Here is a 21,690-nt window from a genome sequence, read left to right on the forward strand (position 1 = left end):
TGTTCGACATGATGAAGAGGTTTCTGAGAGTTGTCTGGAACTACCACAATCTCCTCATCATCATCCTCACCCCTGTGCTGCTGCTGCCTCTTCCACTGGTCATCCAAGGAAAGGTGAGGGAGAGCATACCCTTCTCTCTCACACACACACGCACATTTTACATTTACATTTTAGTCATTTAGCAGACGCTCTTATCCAGAGTGCCTTACAGTTAGTGCATTCATCTTAAGATAGCTAGGTGAGACAACACGCCACAATCGTATCAATTACAATTTCCCCCAACAAAGTATTTATCAGCAAAGGCAGTGCTAGTAGGCAAAGACAAGTTAATTGTTTTATCTTTTTTGAGGGGTGGGGGGTGGTCTGTGAGAGTTGTCTAAGATACTCTTCAAAGAGGTAGGGTTTCAGACACAACATATACCCAGAACCGGACACTCAGGACAGGACAGACCATTTATACACCCACACAAAAAAACTTTTAGGTACAAATGTTGTTACATACTGTAGTCACCACACATTCTCATACTGTAACACTGACACATCCACAAACAAATTAATTCATACATGCAGTGGTACAGAACATGTGAAGTTCATCACAATTTATTGGCTTATCTTTGTTTGTACTTGTATACGCAAATCAGGTTTTAGCTGCCATGTATAAAACATAAAAATAAACATGGAAAACCATGCATGCATCGAAAACCAACCCCACAAACATAATCATTTAATTTGAATGCATCTATTAAAAGTCTTCTCTATTTTACAACGATTTGAACAAAAAAACAGATTGAGTATTCAAGTCATGTTTTGTCAGAAACAACAGCCCAGAGAAATGCGATATCATTAATTTTAGACATTTAATGAGGTATTTAAAAAAAAAAATCTGGATTGTACAGTAGCAACCAAAAACACAGTCCAGGACATTTGTCTCAGGGGCACTGAATGGTATTGACTGATGTGTATTAAAAAATTAACAATTTCCAGGATATGGCTTGACCTGAGCTGCCTCTCTCTCCCACTTTCCACATGATATGTCAGGGCATTTCTGATTCATATAGCCTAGCCTACAGTATATACACACTGAGTATAGCAAACATAGGTTTAGCTGGTCTTTCCATGACATAGACGGACCTGGTGAATCCAGCTGAAAGCTATCATTCCTTATTGATGTCACCTGTTAAATGAACTACAATCAGTGTAGATGAAGGGGAGGAGACAGGTTAAAGATTGAGGTATGGATTGTGTATGTGTGCCATTCAGATGGTGAATGGGCAAGACAAAATATTTGTGCCTTTGAACTGGGTATGGTAGTTTGAGTGTGTCAAGAACATCCGGCCAACTTGACAACTGTGGAAGCATTGGAGTCAACATGGGCCAGCATTCCTGTGGAACGCTTTCGACACCTTGTAGAGTCCATGCCCTGACGAATTGAGGCTGTTTCGAGGGCAAAAGGGGGTGCAACTAATATTAATTTTCCTAATGTTTTGTACAGTCAGTGATGAAGATGAAGCCTAGGCTACTCACAGGTGATGGCCAATGTGCTCATGCCAATAGCCTATCTCAATATAAGATACTTTGTAAAACATTGCTGTTCACTCAGAAGAGCAAAAAAAATGTTGAGGATGTTTTGGAGGAGCTTCTACAAAGATATTAGTCTTCTCTTTTCAGCAGTAGGCAGTAGGCATTTGCTTTCCAAATGGTATGCCTACGTTTTTCTTGGAATTGTATTTCTCAGGATTGTATTTTGAAATTTGCGAAAGGCAAATTGACAGCCGCAACCAACCATATCAATATAATCCATAGATGGCAGTTCCTATTCAAGTCAGCACTGGCAGCCATTGCTAGTGTACCCATGAGTTTAACAGTCAAAGTGCTTGGGTTAGAGGTTCCAAAATCCTTCTATGGATATGTCTATGGCCACAATTTGTTCTTATTTGGCATGCTCGCTGCCCAAATTGCGGCCTTCACGATTAAGTGCATGCAATAAAATTAATCTACAGCACATTTTTTGAAGCTATTGATTCTCTGTGGCTAAATTATGCTCCCTGGTGTAGTGTTATGATTTATGTTATTTATGTCTGTTCAGACAGGAGTAATATAATTTTGGGAATTTAAATTAATAATATTTTCGGTATAATAAAGCTTTAAAATGTGTTTAATTCTTTCTATTTATCAGGGGCTGCTGCAGCACACCTACTTTACTATTATTTTGACCCCCTTTTTCTCCCCATTTATCCAATTACGATCTTGTCTCAACCCTGCAACTCCCCAACGGGTTCGTGAAAGGCGAAGGTTGAGTCATGTGTCCTCAGAAATATGACCCGCCAAACCGCGCTCCTTAACACCCGCCAGGAAGTCAACCGCACCAATGTGTCGGAGGAAACACTGTTCAACTGACGACTGAAGTCAGTCTGTAGGCGCCCGGCTCACTACAAGGAGTCGCTAGAGCGCAATGAGCCAAGTAAAGCCCCCCACTGGCCAAACCCTCCTGTAAACTGGACCACACTGGGCCAATTATGCGCCGCCCTATGGGACTCCCGGTCACAGCCTAGGAATGAACCAGTGGTCTGTAGTGACGCCTCAAGCACTGCAAAGCAGTGCCTTAGACCGCTGCGCCACTTGGGAGGCCAGCACACCTACTTTTTGAAGCTATGGATTCTACTCATTTTGCCATAGGTCAGTGAGACATTTTTGCAGTTTTGAAGGCAATTTCCTGCAATTCTACAAATTTTGCTTCATAGGACATCTGAGTGACAAAATCAAAATGGGGACCTCCTGGAGGTCAGGGCTCCTGGGCATGTGCCCTGTGTGCCCGGTCGGTAATTCATCCATGATTACAAGTTTAGATAGCTGACTAGACTAATTTACCAATCTAAATATATATTTTTTTATCATAAATAACTAAAAAATACTTGTCAACGACCTATATTATTCCTGACAAAATGTATGGCTTGTATTCCAATCGACAAGGACACAGCCTTTTGAGGCAACATTTCTAGGCAGGACATCAAAATTGGCATGTCCCAATCCCAAGGTACACTCAAATAGTGCAGGGACTTATTAGTTCAGGGACCTTGTCTGTACAATCTTCAGCAAATACTTTAGTATTTTTTCATACCACCTTATAATATTAGTTATCAACGAATACAAAACCATGTTATCCTGAAAACGCAGGTGTGATAGTTATATTAATTAATCACAATGTAAGCCTACTCATAGAAAATACATTGGCACCTCTAATGCAAGATTAGCTTCACAGTGAAACACCACTATTCTGGCTATTAATCATTCTTAAAAAGTCAATAAAATTGCTTATTTAGCCATCTCAAAAAATCCTATCCTGTAGAATAAGTATTCTGGTCGGTGTCAATTTAATTCATGAACAGGTCCTGAGATCGATTCTGTTACTTGTTATCCGTGTCAGATATTTCCATTTTGGGATAGTTGTTCACTAAATTGCTAGCACTAGTTGCTCAAGCTGCTACAGTGGCTACAATGTAAACAAATGTCTTGTGCTCAGTGGAACGCGAATGTGTTCTCACGTGATGCTGCCTTCGAATCCCGTCCCAAATGGCAGTTGCCAACGGGAGTGCTACCTATTAAGGTAGTTGCCTTTAGAGGCAGGTAGGCAGCTGAATTTGGATTGGGACACACACACAGCCTATGATGATAACGAGATGCCCTTGGAAATAAATTATAACTATTACAAATTACTTTTCATTTCAGTTGACGAAAATGGGACGAGACAAGAATTCCACGTGAGACTAATGGACGTTTGACTTGACATGAAGCTCATTTTCATATTTTTTCCCCAATCTGAAGCATGTTGTTTCTTTCCTTTTGGCCTCTTCTAGGTGTCAGAATGTGCGTTCGTACTGTGTGTCATGGCAGTGTACTGGCTGACAGAAGCCCTGCCACTGGCAGCCACAGCTCTGCTCCCAGCCGTGCTCTTCCCTCTCTTTGGCATCATGAAGTCCTCTCAGGTGAACATTGCACAATTTTATTGCATTCAATTGTGTGTGTGTAACTATTTTAAATTATAATACAAATCAGCAAAAATGTTGATTAATGGATTTTCCAGGAAGCCGACGTTACGTAACCTGGCTGCTCTCCATCTCACTTTCATGTTTGATAAAACATGTGACAAAACTCCTCTGGTTTGATTAATGAATCCATAAATGTATAAATGCAGGAGCATTTATTACATTATTATCATATCACAGTCAGCTCCTAATGCCCCGCTCACGTTATGTAGGAAACTTGAAAAATGTCCAACTTGCTAACGTAGGCGGAAAAGTCGGATCCTGAGTTTTCCACTTGGGAGGTACCAGAATCAACCAATAAGAAGCTCTACGCAAATAACTTACATTCATTTTAATTTGGAGCACCCGAGTTTCAGACATGACGTGAATGTGGCATTAGTCTGTAATAATCTGTTTATGATCTATTTTTTTATTAACAATCTCAGTCCCCGGCCCTGTATGGTTTTATTGGCTTGGCAAAATGACACAGAAGGCATAATGTTCTTTCCATCCTTACTAGACAAATTAAAAGTCAGTATTGTTTTTGAAATGTTCTCTTAACAAGTTGATAGGTGTCAAAATGGCTGCTTATCATTAAATGTCAAATCTGACCACTTTATTGGCATATTGATCGACATGTCTAAGATCTTCCACCGCTCTCTTTTCCTGCTGTTCTCCCTCCTTCCCTCTCTCATGTCCAGGTGGCTGGGGTGTACTTGAAAGACTTCCACCTGCTGTTGATCGGGGTCATCTGCCTGGCAACGTCTATAGAGAAGTGGGGTCTCCACCGGAGGATAGCACTTAGGCTGGTCACTCTGGTCAGTGTCAATCCTGGATGGTGAGAACTTTCTCTCTGCCACTCTCTCACCCTCTGTTCCAGGCCTCAGTTGCAGATGTGTGGCTACATTGACAGGTAATGCGCACAGAACGCATAAGGAGGGAGAGATCGGTTTGTTGTTTTTAAAGTCTCTGAAAAAGTGTTATATTGAAAAAGTTATTAGCTACCTATTGAATTTGGATCCAGCAACGTGGTTAGCCTCAGTTGCTGGGACTGCTACTATCCATCCAGGGATCCTGCCAACCAAAAGTCTGAAGAGCTGCTTGGGGTAGCAGCTAGCTTAGCTGCTAACTAGCTATCAAGCCAGGAAGGTTTCCAGGAAGGTTGAATCCAGCCCGCAACGCGATTAGTCCTTTTGGCGGGGACCACGGATTGTCCCGGGCTTGTGACTGTCTAAATCCCTGCTGTTTGTTACTGTTTCCATCTGCCCTGCAACCTGCCTTGTTTGGAACTGAGTGGAGTACTAGCATTAGCCTACGTTGCTACCATGACATCCAAAACCAAAGCCAGTGGGAGTAATGGAGAAGACAATGTTTCTATCACAGGTAAAGTCTCTTTTAAACAAACAAAAAAAGGGTTCTACAAGCAGTTGTTATAACAACAGGAAAATAGCTTCAAGAGCTTTGTACACATACTAATGGATTCAACTAACAATATAATACACGATCTGACCAGAGAGTTCCAGGATCTTAAGAACAGTTTGCAGAGGTGGATGTCCTGAAAGAGACTTGCAGCAATATAACAACAAACTGTAAGTCACGCAAGATGACATCAGCACAGTCAGTGAATCATTATTAACAATGACTGTAAAAACAGACTAGTGGGAGAATTAAGGAAGAATAACATTGTTGTGGATGGCATACCAGAGTCTTCACATGAGAACTAGGCCGAGTCTAAGGAGAAAGTAAGAAAAATGGTCACAGAAAAGCTGCAGATGGATAATAGGAAGAATGAGGTGGATTGCGCCCACAGGTCTGAAAAACCTGTAACCAGCCCAGGTGACAGACCTAGGCCAATAGTGGTCAAGTTAAGGTTTAAGGACAAGATAGCTGTTCTGTAGCGAGCCAAGAACTTGAGAGGAAACGACATCTTCTTTAACGAGGACGACTCGGAAGCTGTGTGCCAGATGCAGAATGAAAGCTGCCAGAGAGCGTGGGGACATTGCTTACATCCACTATGACAGGCTCACTGGCCGTGTCCGAATACCCATACTAAGTGTGCTACATACTTAAACTGCAAACTATTTACTCATCGTCGCATACTATTTAGCACGTACCGTTTAGTAAAAGTATTCACTATGCCACGGCCGCAATGCAGTAGCGGCTCCTGATTGGCTGAGTAGGTGGGGCGGGGGCCGAGTGCGTGTGGATTTCCATCGCATTAACCAGCCTGATAATAGCACATTTACAATTTGATTAATTCCTTTAAACGCTAAATAGAATAGGAATTGAGTTACAGGCATACTCAGAATGGTTAAAGGCAGACTATCACATTCAACCTATACCGAGTGCTTAATTTGAGCCGGATTCTGACGGAACAGAATCTGGCACCTCTCCGTTTAGGACTGTTTCATCCGGAACCTAAACTGTCCCTTTTTCAGGACCCTGTCTTTCAAAGATAATTCGTAAAAATCCAAATAACTTCACAGATCTTCATTGCAAATGGCTTGAACACTGTTTCCCATGCTTGTTCAATGAACCGTAAACAATTAATGAACATGCACCTGTGGAATAGTCTTTAAGATACTAACAGCTTACAGACGGTAGGCAAATAAGGTCACAGTTATGAAAACTTAGGACACTAAAGAGGCCTTTCTACTGACTCTGAAAAACACCAAAGAAAGATGCCCAGGGTCCCTGCTCATCTGCGTGAACATGCCTTAGGCATGCTGCATGGAGGCATGAGGACTGCAGATGTGGCCAGGGCAATAAATTGCAATGTCCGTACTGTGAGACGCCTAAGACAGCACTACAGGGAGACAGGACGGACAGCTGATCGTCCTCGCAGTGGCAGACCATGTTTAACACCTGCACAGGTTCGCTACATCCGAACATCACACCTGCGGGACAGGTACAGGATGGCAACAACAACTGCCCAAGTTACACCAGGAACGCACAATCCCTCCATCAGTGCTCAGACTGTCCGCAATAGGCTGAGAGGCTGGACTGAGGGCTTGTAGGCTTGTTGTAAGGCAGGTCCTTACCAGACATCACCGGCAACAATGTCGCCTATGGGCACAAACCCACCGTCGCTGGACCAGATAGGACTGGCAAAAAGTGCTCTTCACTGACGAGTCGTGGTTTTGTCTCACCAGGGGTGATGGTCGGATTCGCGTTCATCATCGAAGGAATGAGCGTTATAATGAGGCCTGTACTCTGGAGCGGGATCTATTTGGAGGTGGAGTGTCCATCATGGTCTGGGGCGGTGTGTCACAGCATCATCGGACTGAGCTTGTTGTCTTTGCAGACAATCTCAACGCTGTACGTTAGAGGGATGACATCCTCCTCCCTCATGTGGTACCCTTCCTGCAGGCTCATCCTGACATGACCCTCCAGCATGACAATGCCACCAGCCATACTGCTCGTTCTGTGCGTGATTTCCTGCAAGACAGGAATGTCAGTGTTCTGCCATGGCCAGTGAAGAGCCCGGATCTCAATCCAATTGAGCACATCCGAGACCTGTTGGATCGGAGGGTGAGGGCTAGGGCCATTCCCCCCAGAAATGTCCGGGAACTTGCAGGTGCCTTGGTGGAAGACTGGGGTAACATCTCACAGCAGGAACTGGCAAATCTGGTGCAGTCCATGAGGAGGAGATGCACTGCAGTACTTAATGCAGCTGGTGGCCGCACCAGATACTGACTGATACTTTTGATTTTGAACCCCCCTTTGTTCAGGGACACATTATTCCATTTCTGTTAGTCACACGTCTGTGGAACTTGTTCAGTTCATGTCTGTTATTGAATCTTGTTATGTTCATACAAATAGTTACACATGTTAAGTTTGCTGAAAATACACGCAGTTGACAGTGAGAGGAAGTAAATTTTTTTGTTAGTTTATTTGGCTAAATCCAGTACCTCTAGCGGCATTAAACATAATTTTCACTTTTTGCAATGTAAAATTTCAAATAAAAGCAATCGAAGTTCATTCAAGTTGCCTCTTTGTTAATTCTGAATGAATGAAAAGCATTGCAATTTTGATTCTGTAACGTTTGTGTGGGTGAGGTAGAAAAATGATTGTTGTCCATCAATAATGAGACGCCACCTGATATTGACAACTCAGATGGAAAGCTACTGAGGATGGTAACAGACACATTGCCAATCACATTTGTCATATTTATAATCTGAGTCTGGAGGAAAAATGTTTGTCCTCAGACTTGGAGGGAAGTCAAAGTCATTCCGCTACCAAAGAATGGTAAAGCACCCTTTACTGGTTCTAACAGCCCACCAATCAGCTTGCAGACTCTTATCAAACTTTTGGAAAATAATTGTGTTGACCAGATAAAATGCTATTTCTCTAGAAACAAATTAACAGACTTTCAACACGCTTATTTATTTCACCTTTATTTAACCAGGTAGGCCAGTTGAGAACAAGTTGTCATTTACACCTGCTACCTGGCTAAGATAAAGCAAAACAGTGCAATTTACAATTTAGCAATTAAACACTTGAGTAATAGATGTGCAAGTAGAGATACTGGGGTGCAAAGGAGCTAAAATAAAAAACAATATGGGGATGAGGTAGTGGGTGGGCTATTTACAGATAGGCTGTGTACAGGTGGCAGAGATCGGTAACCTGCTCTGACAGCTGGTGCTTAAAGTTAGAGAGGGAGATCTGGGTCTCCAGCTTCATTGATTTTTGCAATTCGTTCCAGTCATTGGCAGCAGAGAACTGAAAAGAAAGGCGGCCAAAGGAGGAATTGGCTTTGGGCATGACCAGTGAAATATACCTGCGGAACGCATGCTATAGGTGGGTGCTGATATGGTGACCAGTGAGCTGAGATAAGGCGGTGCTTTACCTAGCAAAGACTTATAGACGACCTGGAGCCAGTGGGTTTGGCAACGAATATGTAGCGAGGGCCAGCCAACGAGAGCATACAGGTCGCAGTGGTGGGTAGTATATGGGGCTTTGGTGACAAAACAGATGGCACTGTGATAGATATTTAGATGCAGTCTGAGTAGAGTGTTGGAGGCTATATTATAAATGACATCGCCAAAGTCAAGGATCGGTAGGATAGTCAGTTTTATGAGGGTATGTTTGGCAGAATGAGTGAAGGATGCATTGTTGCAAAATAGGAAGCTGATTCTAGATTTAATTATGGATTGGAGATGCTTAATGTGAGTCTGGAAGGAGAGTCTAACCAGACACCTAGGTATTTGTAGTTGTCCACATATTCTAAGTCAGAACCGTCCAGAGTAGCGATGCTAGGCCAGGTCGATGACGGCTGCACAGTATTGTCTTTTATCGATGGCAGTTATGATATTGTTAAGGACCTTGAGCGTGGCTGAGGTGCACCCATGAACAGCTCGGAAACCAGATTGCATAGCGGAGAAGGTACGGTGGGATTCGAAATGGTCGGTGATCTGTTTGTTAACTTGGCTTTCGAAGACTTTAGAAAGGCAGGGTAGCATAGATATAGGTCTGTAACAGTTAGGGCCTAGAGTGTCTCACCTTTGAAGAGGGGGGATGACCACAGCAGCTTTCCAATCTTTAGGAATCTCAGACAATACAAAAGAGGTTGAACAGGCTAATAATAGGTTGCAACAATTTCAGCGGATAATTTTAGAAAGAGAGGGTCCAGATTGTCTAGCCCAGGTGATTTGTAGGGGTCCAGATTTTGCAGCTCTTTCAGAACATCAGCTATCTGGATTTGGGTAAAGGAGAAATGGGGGAAGCTTGGGCAAGTTGCTGTGGGGGGTGGTGAGCTGTTGACCGGGGTAGGGGTAGCCAGGTGGAAAGCATGGCCAGACGTAGAAAAATGCTTATTGAAATTCTCGATTATCGTAGATTTATCGGTGGTGACAGTGTTTCCTAGCCTCAGTGCAGTGGGCAGCTGGGAGGAGGTGCTCTTAGTCTCCATGGACTTTACAGTGTCCCAGAACCTTTTGGAGTTTGTGCTATAGGATGCAAATTTCTGTTTGGAAAACCTGAAAAGTTGCATATCGCGAGGGCTATTCGATATTAATGCAGTACACCACAGTATGCTTTTGTGCTGGTCAAGGGCAGTCAAGTCTGGAGTGAACCAAGGGCTATATCTGTTCTTAGTTCTACATCTTTTTTTAAATGGGGCATGCTTATTTAAAATGGTGAGGAAAGCACTTTTAAAGAATAACCAGGCATCCTCTACTGACGGAATGAGGTCAATATCCTTCCAGGATACCCTGGCCAGGTCGATTAGAAAGGCCTGCTCGTTTAAGTGTTTTAGGGAATGAGGCAGTGATCGTTGAGATCCTGGTTGAAGACAACAGAGGAGTATTTAGAGGGCAGGTTGGTCAGGATGATATCTATGAGGGTGCCTGTGTTCACAGATTTAGGGTTGTACCTGGTAGGTTCCATGATAATTTGTGTGAGATTGAGGGCATCTAGCTTAGATTGTAGGATAGCCGGGGTGTTAAGCATTTCCCAGTTTAGTTCACCTAACAGTACAAACTCTGAAGATCAATGGGGAGGCAATCAATTCACATATGAGGTCCAGGGCACAGCTGGGGGCTGAGGGGGGTCTATAACAAGCGGCAATAGTGAGAGACTTATTTCTGGAAAGGTGGATTTTTAAAAGTAGAAGCACGAACTGTTTGGGCACAGACCTGAATAGCATGACAGAACTCTGCAGGCTAACTCCACCTCTTCTGGCAGTTCTATCTTGGCAGAAAATGTTGTAGTTGGGGATGGAAATTTCTGAATTTTTGGTGGCCTTCCTAAGCCAGGATTCAGACACGGCTAGGACATCACGGTTGGCAGAGTGTGCTAAAAATTTACTTCGGGAGGAGGCTTCTGATGTTAACATGCATGAAACCAATTCTTTTACGGTTACAAAAGTCAACAAATGATAGCACCTGGGGAATAGGAGTGGAACTGGGGCCTACAGGCCCTGGGTTAATCTCTACATCACCAGAGGAACAGAGAAGGAGTAGGATAAGGGTATGGCTAAAGGCTATAAGAACTGGTCGTCTAGTGCGTTGGGGACAGAGAATAAAAGGAGCAGATTTCTGGGCGTGGTAGAATAGTCAAGGCAGTAGACAAGGCATATTGACATTAGAGCGAGGCATAAAGCAATCACAGGTGTTGATCAGGAGAGCTAACACAACAACGGATAAATGGCGATGAATGGGTAGAGCGCGTCAGTTAGGTACATACAGGACCTGAGTTTGGGGCTGGGGCCGACAGGTAAACAAAATTAGGTACCGTGTCATTGAAACAGTCCAGGGGGCAACAGCTGTGTAGCCGAGTGATCATAGAGTCAAAAGAGCAGCAATAGGGGAGTCAGGGTGCCGTTCGGTAGTCACTACTATGCTAGGCGAGCAGGGAACACAGAGTTCAGAAAAGCTAGCGGGTCGGGGCTAGTAGATGGTTCTTCGGTGACATCATAACAGAATAGCCTGTTGAGACCACATCGGGCGGTAGTCCAGTCATGATGGATCGGCGGGGCTCCGTGTCGGCAATAAAGGTTCCAGTCCAATTGGCAAAGGAGGTATTGTAGCCCTAGAATTAGCTGGTATATGGGCCTAGCTCAAGGATAGCTGGTGCTTGCGTCGGGACAGAGGTTGTTAGCTAAAAGTAGCCACTCGTTTGCAGCTAGCTGCGATGATCTGGTGTAATGATCCAGAGAAGCAGAAATCCAGTGATATGGTAGAGAGAAGCAGTCCGATATGCTCTGGGTTGATATCGCGCTGTGCAGACTGGCAGGTGTTGTCCGAGCTAAGGCTGGCTGATGACCGGGAAAAAAGGTGAAGACCGCTAGCGTGGCTAACAAAGACTGGTAGCTAGTTAGCTGGCTAGCTCCTGATGTAAGTTCCAGTTATAAGGAGAAAAAAAATTGCAGATCCGTACCACATTGGGTGAGGCGGGTTGCAGGAAAGTATATATAGTTCGTAGATAGAGTGAGATTAAGATATATACAAAAAAGACCGGCTATTTACATGGGGTAAGATAAAGACAAATACACATGCCCTACTGCAACGCCATCTTATAAAAAAGGGCACTCAACATGTACTGCACTGAGACTAATGATTGGTTGAAAGAAATCAGAAGATTGTGGGAGCTGTACTGTTATATTTCAGTGCAGGCTTTGATAACCCAGATGGCGTCGACAGAGATGATCGCCTCGCTTCGAGTTCTTAGGAAACAGTATTTATTTAAAAAAATGTATGTATTATTTCTTCTTATTGTTACCCCGGAAATCTTAAGTCTTATTATATACAGCAGGGAAGAACAATTGGATATAAGAGCAACGTCAACTTACCAACATTACGACCAGGAATACGACTTTCCCAAAGCGGATCCTCTGTTTGGACCACCACCCAGGACAACGGATCTAATTCCAGCAGTCGACCAAAATCAACGACGCCGCAGAAGGGGCAGACGAAGCGGCCACAGACGCAATACTGTATTTTATACCATCTATTGCACCTTGCCTATGCCGCTCGGCCATCGCTCATCCATGTATATATTCTCATTCACCCCTTAAGATTTGTGTGTATTAGGTAGTTGATGGGGAATTGTTAGATTACTTGTTAGATATTACTGCACTGTCAGAGGTAGAAGCACAAGCATTTTGCAACACTCGCATTAGCATCTGCTAACCATGTGTATGTGACAGACAAATTAGAATTAGATATTATTGACCATAACCTGTTGTTGAAAAAAAACGTACAGTATGGGTTTTGGCTTTTCAGCCATATTGTGGATTCAGAGCCATCTATCTAATAGAACACAGAGGACTTTCTTTAATAAAAGCTTCTCTACCACAGGGAAGCTCTCTTGGCCCTCTACCTTTCTCTATTTTTAATAATGACCTGCCACTGGCATTAAAACAAAGCCTGTGTGTCACTGCAACCCAAAACAAATATTTGCAGTCAGTTTTAGAATGGGTGGCCAGTAATAAGTTGATCCTGAACATCTCTAAAACTAAGAGCATTGTATTTGGTACAAATATTTACCTAAGTTGTAGACCTCAGCTGGCTATTGAGCTAGTTGAGGAGACTAAATTTCTTGGTATTACCCTTCCGGGACGGCTATAAGACCCTCCCCCGCCCTCCATTTGGCAAATCAGATCACGCCTCCATTCTGCTCCTCCTTTCCTATAGGCAGAAACTTAAAACACAAAGTACCAGTGGCAAGGACTGTTCAACGTTGGTCTGACCAATCGTAATCTATGCTTCAAGACTATAAAAAAATGTGTTCTGGGTTGCCTCAGAATAACATTGACGTATACACCGACTCTGTGACCAAGTTCATCGGGAAGTGCAAAGAGGATATTGTTCCCACTGACAATTAAAACTTATCGAAACCAAAAACTGTGGATAGAAGGCAGCATTTGCACAAAACTGAAAGCGCGAACCACCGCATTTAAACTATGGCAAGGTGACTGGGAACATGGATGAGTACAAACAGTCCAGCTATGCCCTCCGTAAGGCAATTAAACAGGCAAAACGTCAGTACAGAGACAACGTGGAGTCACAATTCAACGGCTCAGACAAGACATATGTGGCAGGAACTCCAGACAATCACGGATTATAAAAGGAAAACCGTCCACGTCGCAGATACCGACGCCTTGCTCCCGGACAGGCTAAACACCTTCTTTGCATCGACGCGGGACCCCACTGCTCACGAGGACTGTGTTCTTGTTCTCAGTGGCCAATGTGAGAAAGACATTTAAGCGAGTTAACCCTCGCAAGTCTACCAAACCCAGACGGCATCCCTAGCCGCGTCCTCAGATCATGTGCATACCATCTGGCTGGAGTGTTTACGGACATATTCAAATCTCTCCCTACCCCAGTCTGTAGTTCCCACTTGCTTGAAGATGTCCACCATTGTTCCAGTACCCAAGAAAGCGCAAGTAACTGAACTAAATGACTATCGCCCCGTAGCACTCACTTCTGTCATCATGAAGTGCTTTGAGAGGCTAGTTAAGGATTATATCACTTCCACCTTATCCGACACCATAGACCCACTACAACTTGCATACCGGCCTAACAGATCCACGGATGACGCAAATCGCCATTGTACTGCACACTGCCCTATCCCATCTGAACAAGAGGAATACCTATGTAAGAATGGTGTTCATCGATTACAGTTTAGCCTTCAACACCATAGTGCCCTCCAAGCTCATCACTAAGCTCGGGGCCCTGAGTCTGAACCCGCCCTGTGCAACTGGGTCTGGACTTTCTCACGGGCCGACCCCAGGTGGTGAAGGTAGGCAACATCGTTTCCTCTACACTGATCTGCAAAACGGGGGCCTCACGAGGGTCCGTGCTCAGCCCTCTCCTGTACTCCCTGTTCACCCATGACTGCATGGCCATGCAAGTCTCCAACTAAATTATAAAGTTGGCAGACACACAGTGGTAGGCCCGATTACCAACAACGAGCCAGCCTACAGGGAGGTGGTGAGGGCCCTGGTGGAGTGGTCGTAGGAAAATAACCACTCCCTCAATGTCAGCAAAATTAAGGAGCTAATTGTGGACTTCAGGAGACAGCAGAGGGAGCACGACCCCATCCACATCGATGGGACCGCAGTGGAGGGTATAAAGCTTAAAGTTCCTCTGCGTGCAAATCACTAACAACCTGAAATGGCACCTCTTCAACCTCAGGAGGCTGAAGAAATTCAGCTTGGCCCCTAAGAACCTCACAAACTTCTACAGATGCACCATTGAGAGCATCTTTTCGGGCTGTATCACCGCCTGGTACGGCAACTGCACCGTCCGCTACCGCAGGGCTCTCGAGAGGGTGGTGCAGCCAGCAGGCAGGCACACTGCCTGCCCTCTAGGACATCTAAAGCACCCAGTGTCACAGGAAGGCCAAGAAAATCATCAAGGACCCCCGCTACCATCTGAAAGGCGGAGACAGTAATGATGCATCAAATCTGAGACCGAGAGACTGAAAAATAGCTTCTATCTCCAGGCCATCAGACTGTTAAATATCCACCACTAGCCGGCCTCCGCCCAGTACCCTGCCCTGAACTTTAGTCACTGTTACTAACTGGCTACCACTCGGTACTTAACCCTGCACCCTAGAGACTGCTGCCCTATGTACATAGTCATTGAACACTGGTCACGTTAATAATGTTCACATACTGTTTTACCCATTTCATATGTATATACTGTATTCTAGTCAAGGCTCATCCTATATAAACTACTGCTGTACACATCTTTTCTATTGATTTACTATCAATACACACCATCATATACATATATATTCCAGACTCTGCCATTGCTCATTGTAATATTTCTAAATTCCTTTATTGGATTCTTTTGTGTGGGGGGGTTGCGTGTATTGTTAGGTATTACTGCACTGACGGTGATAGGAGCATAAGCATTCCACTAGACCCGTGATAGCATCTGCAAAATATGTGAACGCGACCAATACAATTTTATTTGAATTTGATTTCTAAACTGTCAGTCAAAACATATTCATTCAATGGTTGTAAAGATGGGGAGAGGTCCGTCTGTGATAAAGAGATACTTTGAATTTTTAAATCACACTCCACGAAGCAATTACTGCAGGCTCTAGTTGTATCTTATCTTAATTATCGCCCAGTCATATGGTCAGGTGCTGCAAAGGACCTAGAAAAACTGCAGCTGGCCCAGAACAGAGCATCAAGTCTTGCTCTTCACTGTAATCAGAGGGCTAATATCAATACTATGCATGCCTGACTCTCTTGGCTAAATGTAGAATAGAGACTGACTGCATCACTTGTTCATTTATAAGAAAATGGCAAATTGTTTGCATAGTCAGCTTACACACAGCTCTGACACACATTTTACCCACCAGACATGCCACCAGGGGTCTTTTCACAGTCCCCAAATACAGAACAAATTCAAAAAAAGGTACAGTATTTTATAGAGCCATGATTGTATGGAACTCTTCCATCTCAGATTGCTCAAGTGAACATCCAACCTGGTTTAAAAAAAAGCAGAAAGCAACTCCTCACGGCACAACACCCCTATTTGACCTAGATATTTTGTGTGTATGTACTGGTATGTAGGCTGTGTGACATTTTACATTTATGTAGTTCTGTCCTTGAGATTTTCTTGTCTGTTAATGTTCTGCATTATGTAATATTTCACGTTGTGTTTGGACCCCAGGAAGAGTAACTGCTGCTTTCGCAACAGCTAATGGGGATCCTAATAAAATACCAAAAATACCAAATGTGTCACCATCTTGGAGGACCATGTGTTTTAAAAGGTATCAACACTAACACAGCAGAAGAGCTATATCTCAAGTTCTAATAGAATGCTCTGAATCACCAATTAGGAGAAGAAGAAAAAAGATTTGGGCAGCCTGTGTAAACGCAGCCTAAGGGTAATTTGGCGAACCACCCATTTTCATTGGTTAGCGCCCCTGTGGATGTCTCTTTGCAGGCTGATGTTGGGCTTCATGAACAGCTGTGCCTTCCTCTCCATGTGGGTCCAAAACACATCCGCCGTTGCCATGGTGATGCCTGTCGTTGAGGCGATCATTCAGCAAATCTTGAATGCAGAGGGAGAAGGTGAGCAGCGGCAGCGAGCAATGACGGGCACCAGCAACCTTGGCCTAGAACTGGAAGGTGAGAAAGCACAATAATGATCCATACATTATTTACCCACAGAACTTAGTTATTGGTAGGAATTTAAGATTTGGAAGATTCAGAACGCCACATTATTCCTACAGAAACTGAGGGACCGTGTGAGAAAAATGAAGAGCCAATAAGGTATTTTGGAGTTCCTCTGCATATATTTAACATTCTTAAAAGGATCCCCCAAATTACTTCAAAATGTCTTTACCTTTAAAGAAGTCAATGGAGAAAGAGAGACAACAATCCAAGATGTGGATTTGTTTACACTGTCAACAACCATCTGATTACGTAAACATTTTCATTAGCATTGTATCAATTGTCCTCATACCTGGTCTTGCTTTAATTTCACGTAAGTATTATTATTTATTTTTTTAATCTCTGGTAGAACAAATAAGGAACCAGATGAAATGGAGTATACTATTCCAGAGGAAGCACCCTCTCAGACCAATGTAAGTTGTACAGGTACAGTGGCTTGCGAAAGTATTCACCCCCCTTGGCATTTTTCCTATTTTGTTGCCTTACAACTTAGAAATTAAAATTGATTTTTGGGGGGGTTTATATCATTTGATTTACACAACATGCCTACCACTTTGAAGATGCAAAATAGTTTTTATTGTGAAACAAACAAGACAAAAAAAACAGAAAACTTGAGCGTGCATAACTATTCACCCCCCCAAAGTCAATACTTTGTAGAGCAACCTTTTGCAGCAATTACAGCTGCAAGTCTCTTGTGGTATGTTGCTATATGCTTGGCACATCTAGCCACTGGGGTTTTTGCCCATTCTTCAAGCCAAAACTGCTCCAGCTCCTTCAAGTTGGATGGGTTCCGCTGGTTGACTGCAATCTTTAAGTCATACCACAGATTCTCAATTGGATTGAGATCTGGGCTTTGACTAGGCCATTCCAAGACATTTAAATGTTTCCCCTTAAACCACTCGAGTGTTCCTTTAGCAGTATGCTTAGGGTCATTGTCCTGCTGGAAGGTGAACCTCTGAAACAGGTTTCCTTCAAGAATTTCACTGTATTTAGCACCATCCATCATTTCTTCAATTCTGACCAGTTTCCCAGTCCCTGCCACTGAAAAACATGGTGGTGTTTTCAGGGTGATGAGAGGTGTTGGGTTTGCGCCAGACATAGAGTTTTCTTTGATGGACAAAAAGCTACATTTTAGTCTCATCTGACCAGAGTACCTTCTTCCATATGTTTGGGGAGTCCCCCACATGCCTTCTGGCGAACACCAAACGTGTTCGCTTATTTTTTTCTTTAGGCAATGGCTTTTTTCTGGCCACTCTTCCGTAAAGCCCAGCTCTGTGGAGTGTACGGCTTAAAGTGGTCCTATGGACAGATACTCCAATCTCCGCTGTGGAGCTTTGCAGCTCCTTCAGGGTTATCTTTGGTCTCTTTGTTGCCCCTCTGATTAATGCCCTTCTTGCCTGGTCGGTGAGTTTTGGTGGCCGGCCCTCTCTTGGCAGGTTTGTTGTGGTGCCATATTCTTTCCATTTTTTATTTAATGGTGTTCTGTGGGATGTTCAAAGTTTCTGATATTTTTTCATAACCAACACCTGATCTGTACTTCTCCACAACTTTGTCCCTGACCTGTTTGGAGAGCTCCTTGGTCTTCATGGTGCCGCTTGCTTGGTGGTGCCCCTTGCTTAGTGGTGTTGCAGACTCTGGGGCCTTTCAGAATAGGTGTGTATATATACTGAGATCATGTGATACATATTGCACACAGGTGGACTTTATTAAAATATTTATGTGACTTCTGAAAGTAATTGGTTTCACCAGATCGTATTTAGGGGCTTCATAGCAAAGGAGGTGAATACATATGCACGCACCACTTTTCCGTTTTTTTTAAACAGTTTTTTTTCTTTCATTTCACTTCACCAATTTGGACTATTTGGTGTATGTCCATTACATGGAATCCAAATAAAAATTCATTCAAATTACAGGTTGTAATGCAACAAAATAGGAAAAACGCAAAGGGGGATAAAAACTTTTGCCAGGCACTGTAACTGCCAAAATAAAGGAAACACCAACAAAGCATCTTAGGGCATTGGGCCACCATGAGCCAACAGAACAGCTTCAATGTACCTTGGCATAGAATCTACGAGTGTCTGGAACTCTATCGGATGGATGCAACACCATTCTTCTATAAGAAATTCCAGATTTTAGTGTTTTGTTGATGGTGATGGAAAATTCCGTCTCAGGCGTCACTCCAGATTCTCCCATAAGTGTTCAATTGGGTTGAGATCTGGTGACTGACACCCACTCACTCTCTTTAAACCCCCTATGCTCTTTTGAGACCCCCCTTTCAAAAGTCACAGATCTCTTCTTCTATCCATGGTAGCCAAAAATAATGGGCAACTGGGCATTTTATACATGACCCTAAGCATGATGGTGTTAGTTATATCTTTTTTTTTAAGCGACATCTGTCAAAATACTTTGTATTCGTCATTTACTTAAGTGTTTCCTTTATTTTGGCAGTTACCTGTAGATAGCTCACTAATCAAAAGCTTATAACACTGCCATATCACAATGGGCTTCTAACATGGTCAAGACAGTAAATGACACACTACCATCTCTTTGTCTTCTTAAAGGTGATTGGGCAAAAGATAGAGGGGCGCTACCGGAGTAAGAGAGAACACATGATGTGCAAGGGGCTTTGCCTAAGCATCACATACTCTTCCTCTATAGGAGGGATTGCCACCCTTCCTGGGACCTCCCCCAACCTCATCTTTTCAGAGTACATCCATCAGTGAGTTCTCCATCAGCTATATCTAGTGGTGGTCAGACTTTATATACAATGCATATCACAGGAGGCAGCTGAGGCTCATAATGTCTGGAATGGAGCAAATGGAATGGCATCAAACACCTGGAAACGATGTGTTTGATGTATTGATACCATTCCACTTTCTCCGCTAAGGTCATTACCACAAGACCGTTCTTCCCAATTAAGGTGCCACCTACCTCCTGCGACATATCCCTATACTGTATGCAATAGAAATCTTTAGAATGCATCGTAACAGAGGAATACAAGTGGCTTGGTCAATGATACATAGAGTATGATAGAAAGGGCTGCACACTACTACTGTATACTTGAACATGCTAAAATGTTTTTTTCTATTCTACTGAGCTGTTTACTTCATGTTCATATTATATTATATCTTATTGTTGTTGCATTGTCGAGAAGGAACCTGCAAGTAAGCATTTTGTTGGACGGTGTATACCATGTATCCCGTACAGACTACTAATAAAACTTGAAACATCTCCATTCAACCCTATTCATTGACAGGTTTTACCCAGAATGCACCTCTGTAAACTTTGGAAACTGGATCGTCTTGTGTCTGCCAATCAGCATCATTGCTTTGCTGTTGTCATGGATATGGCTGCACTGGATGTTCATCGGCTCAGAGTGAGTAAACACCATTTCAAGGCGTTAATGAGCATTTCACCTTTTATTGACTCAATATTCCAGTTTCTCGCTTGTTTCATCAGATCACGATTGTCGTTAACCTAAATTGGCCTCATCCTTGACCCTATGTATCACCTTATCCGTTCAGTGTTCTTTCCTCACCGTTCCTCCCTCCCATCACTCACTCTTTTATGTCTTAACTTCTCACTCAAACACCCTTTTACACCAGGGCTCTCTGCCTGTCACTGTAAAGGTAACCACCAGTACCACAGGGCAGACTGGCCTGCATGAGTAATTTATTAACTTAAAGTCTTACTCATGATACAACAAGCGAGGATGGGTTAATCATCCATACAGCACGTGTCAAACTCAAGAGCCCATTTAATCCTGGGCTTGAGTAAAAAAAGGTTTTGATTCGTTGTTTTTTTTCTGAAAAAAAAACCCAGCCTCAAATCGACATAGAAATTACTAAAAACAAAATCGAAACCGTGCAGAAATCATAATGGACGTAGATTTATAGTTTCTTCACTCGGTGTAGCTTGCCAACAGTCATCGAAGCAAAGGCTAGAAAGTCAGGAAGCATCGGAAATTAGTAACCGTCATCTAATCAAAAGCTAGAAAATCAGGGAGCATAGAAAAATTACAAAAATCGATGCATAAAGAACAATGTTTTGCAAATTTTGAGGAAAGATAATTCATCTTAAGTGCGGCCTTCCGGACCTAGCCTCGTACAAACCATCCTCATCTCGCGAGCTCACATTCTGTTTCGCTACATGGCTAGAGATCAGGATGAGGCTACTCCGGACCTTGGTCACAACCGAATGTGGCCCGTGGGCAAAATTTGTTTGACACCCCTGGTCTAGAGAACTGGGGGAAGCCCCATTAACGCTTAGCTGTCGGTCATGTTAATTGTCCTGTTTGAAGCAGTTGTTTTCCCTAAATGGCACAACTATTTTTGAATGCTTTGAAAAAATGAATTGCATTGCAGGTATGTCTTCCGTCAACAATGTCATGTGTTCAATAAACCCATTCAGCTTCAGGGTGCTGTTCCGTCCTAGTGGAGAGCGCTCTGAGAGAGAGACTGCAACAGCCAGAGTCATAGAGGAGGACTACAACACGCTGGGTCCTATGAGGTGACCCTTAAAGCTTTACCACTTTGTTTCCTCTTTCTTTTGTTTGAATATCTGTGTTGATTAGAAAGATCATGCATACTTTTGTTTGAGTGTCTGTGTATTGCAAGACATCCAATCCTAACGGCCTGTTTCAGTCCCCAGGAGGTTGTGACCGCGTTCATCTTCACCCTGATGGTGGCGCTGTGGGTCTTCAGAGACCCTGGATTTATGCCAGGCTGGGCCTCAATCTTCCTCCCTGAGTGAGTTCAATACCCTCTTCTACTATAACTTTTTACAGAGCAGCGTCACTCCCCAGCAACACATGCACTTCATGTTTTAAAAAGATTTTGTGATATGGGACTAAAAAGGCACATGTACTCATTCTCTTCATGTAGATATGCGGGCTACATCAGTGACGCCACCGTGGCCCTTCTGCTGGGGCTCGTGTTTTTCATCATGCCAGCACACAAGCCTTCTGCAGATAAACACGGTATCAAATATGGTACGGTACCCCGAATAGCATTACACCTGGGCATACTCACA

The 21,690-nt window shown here is 43.4% G+C and overlaps 1 protein-coding gene and 1 long non-coding RNA gene across 2 annotated transcripts in view; one reads left to right on the forward strand and one right to left on the reverse strand.

Annotated features, from left to right (window-relative positions):
- slc13a1 (solute carrier family 13 member 1) overlaps positions 1–21,690 on the forward strand; it is a 24,195-nt gene continuing 2,505 nt past the window's right edge. The window contains exons 1-11 of the mRNA XM_071405542.1: positions 1–113; positions 3,855–3,983; positions 4,724–4,860; positions 16,430–16,614; positions 16,719–16,758; positions 17,009–17,072; positions 19,236–19,378; positions 19,916–20,035; positions 21,070–21,168; positions 21,303–21,407; positions 21,543–21,649. Of these exons, the coding sequence (XP_071261643.1) occupies positions 9–113; positions 3,855–3,983; positions 4,724–4,860; positions 16,430–16,614; positions 16,719–16,758; positions 17,009–17,072; positions 19,236–19,378; positions 19,916–20,035; positions 21,070–21,168; positions 21,303–21,407; positions 21,543–21,649 (1,234 nt within the window). The 5' untranslated portion in view covers positions 1–8. The remainder of the gene's footprint in view (positions 114–3,854; positions 3,984–4,723; positions 4,861–16,429; positions 16,615–16,718; positions 16,759–17,008; positions 17,073–19,235; positions 19,379–19,915; positions 20,036–21,069; positions 21,169–21,302; positions 21,408–21,542; positions 21,650–21,690) is intronic.
- Positions 15,279–21,690, reverse strand: part of LOC139578216 (uncharacterized) — a 19,900-nt gene continuing 13,488 nt past the window's right edge. Inside the window, exon 3 of the long non-coding RNA XR_011675511.1 lies at positions 15,279–16,607. This is a non-coding gene — a long non-coding RNA (uncharacterized lncRNA). The remainder of the gene's footprint in view (positions 16,608–21,690) is intronic.

Source organism: Salvelinus alpinus, chromosome 6, assembly GCF_045679555.1.
Source record: "Salvelinus alpinus chromosome 6, SLU_Salpinus.1, whole genome shotgun sequence".
Classification (NCBI taxonomy): Eukaryota; Metazoa; Chordata; class Actinopteri; order Salmoniformes; family Salmonidae; genus Salvelinus; species Salvelinus alpinus.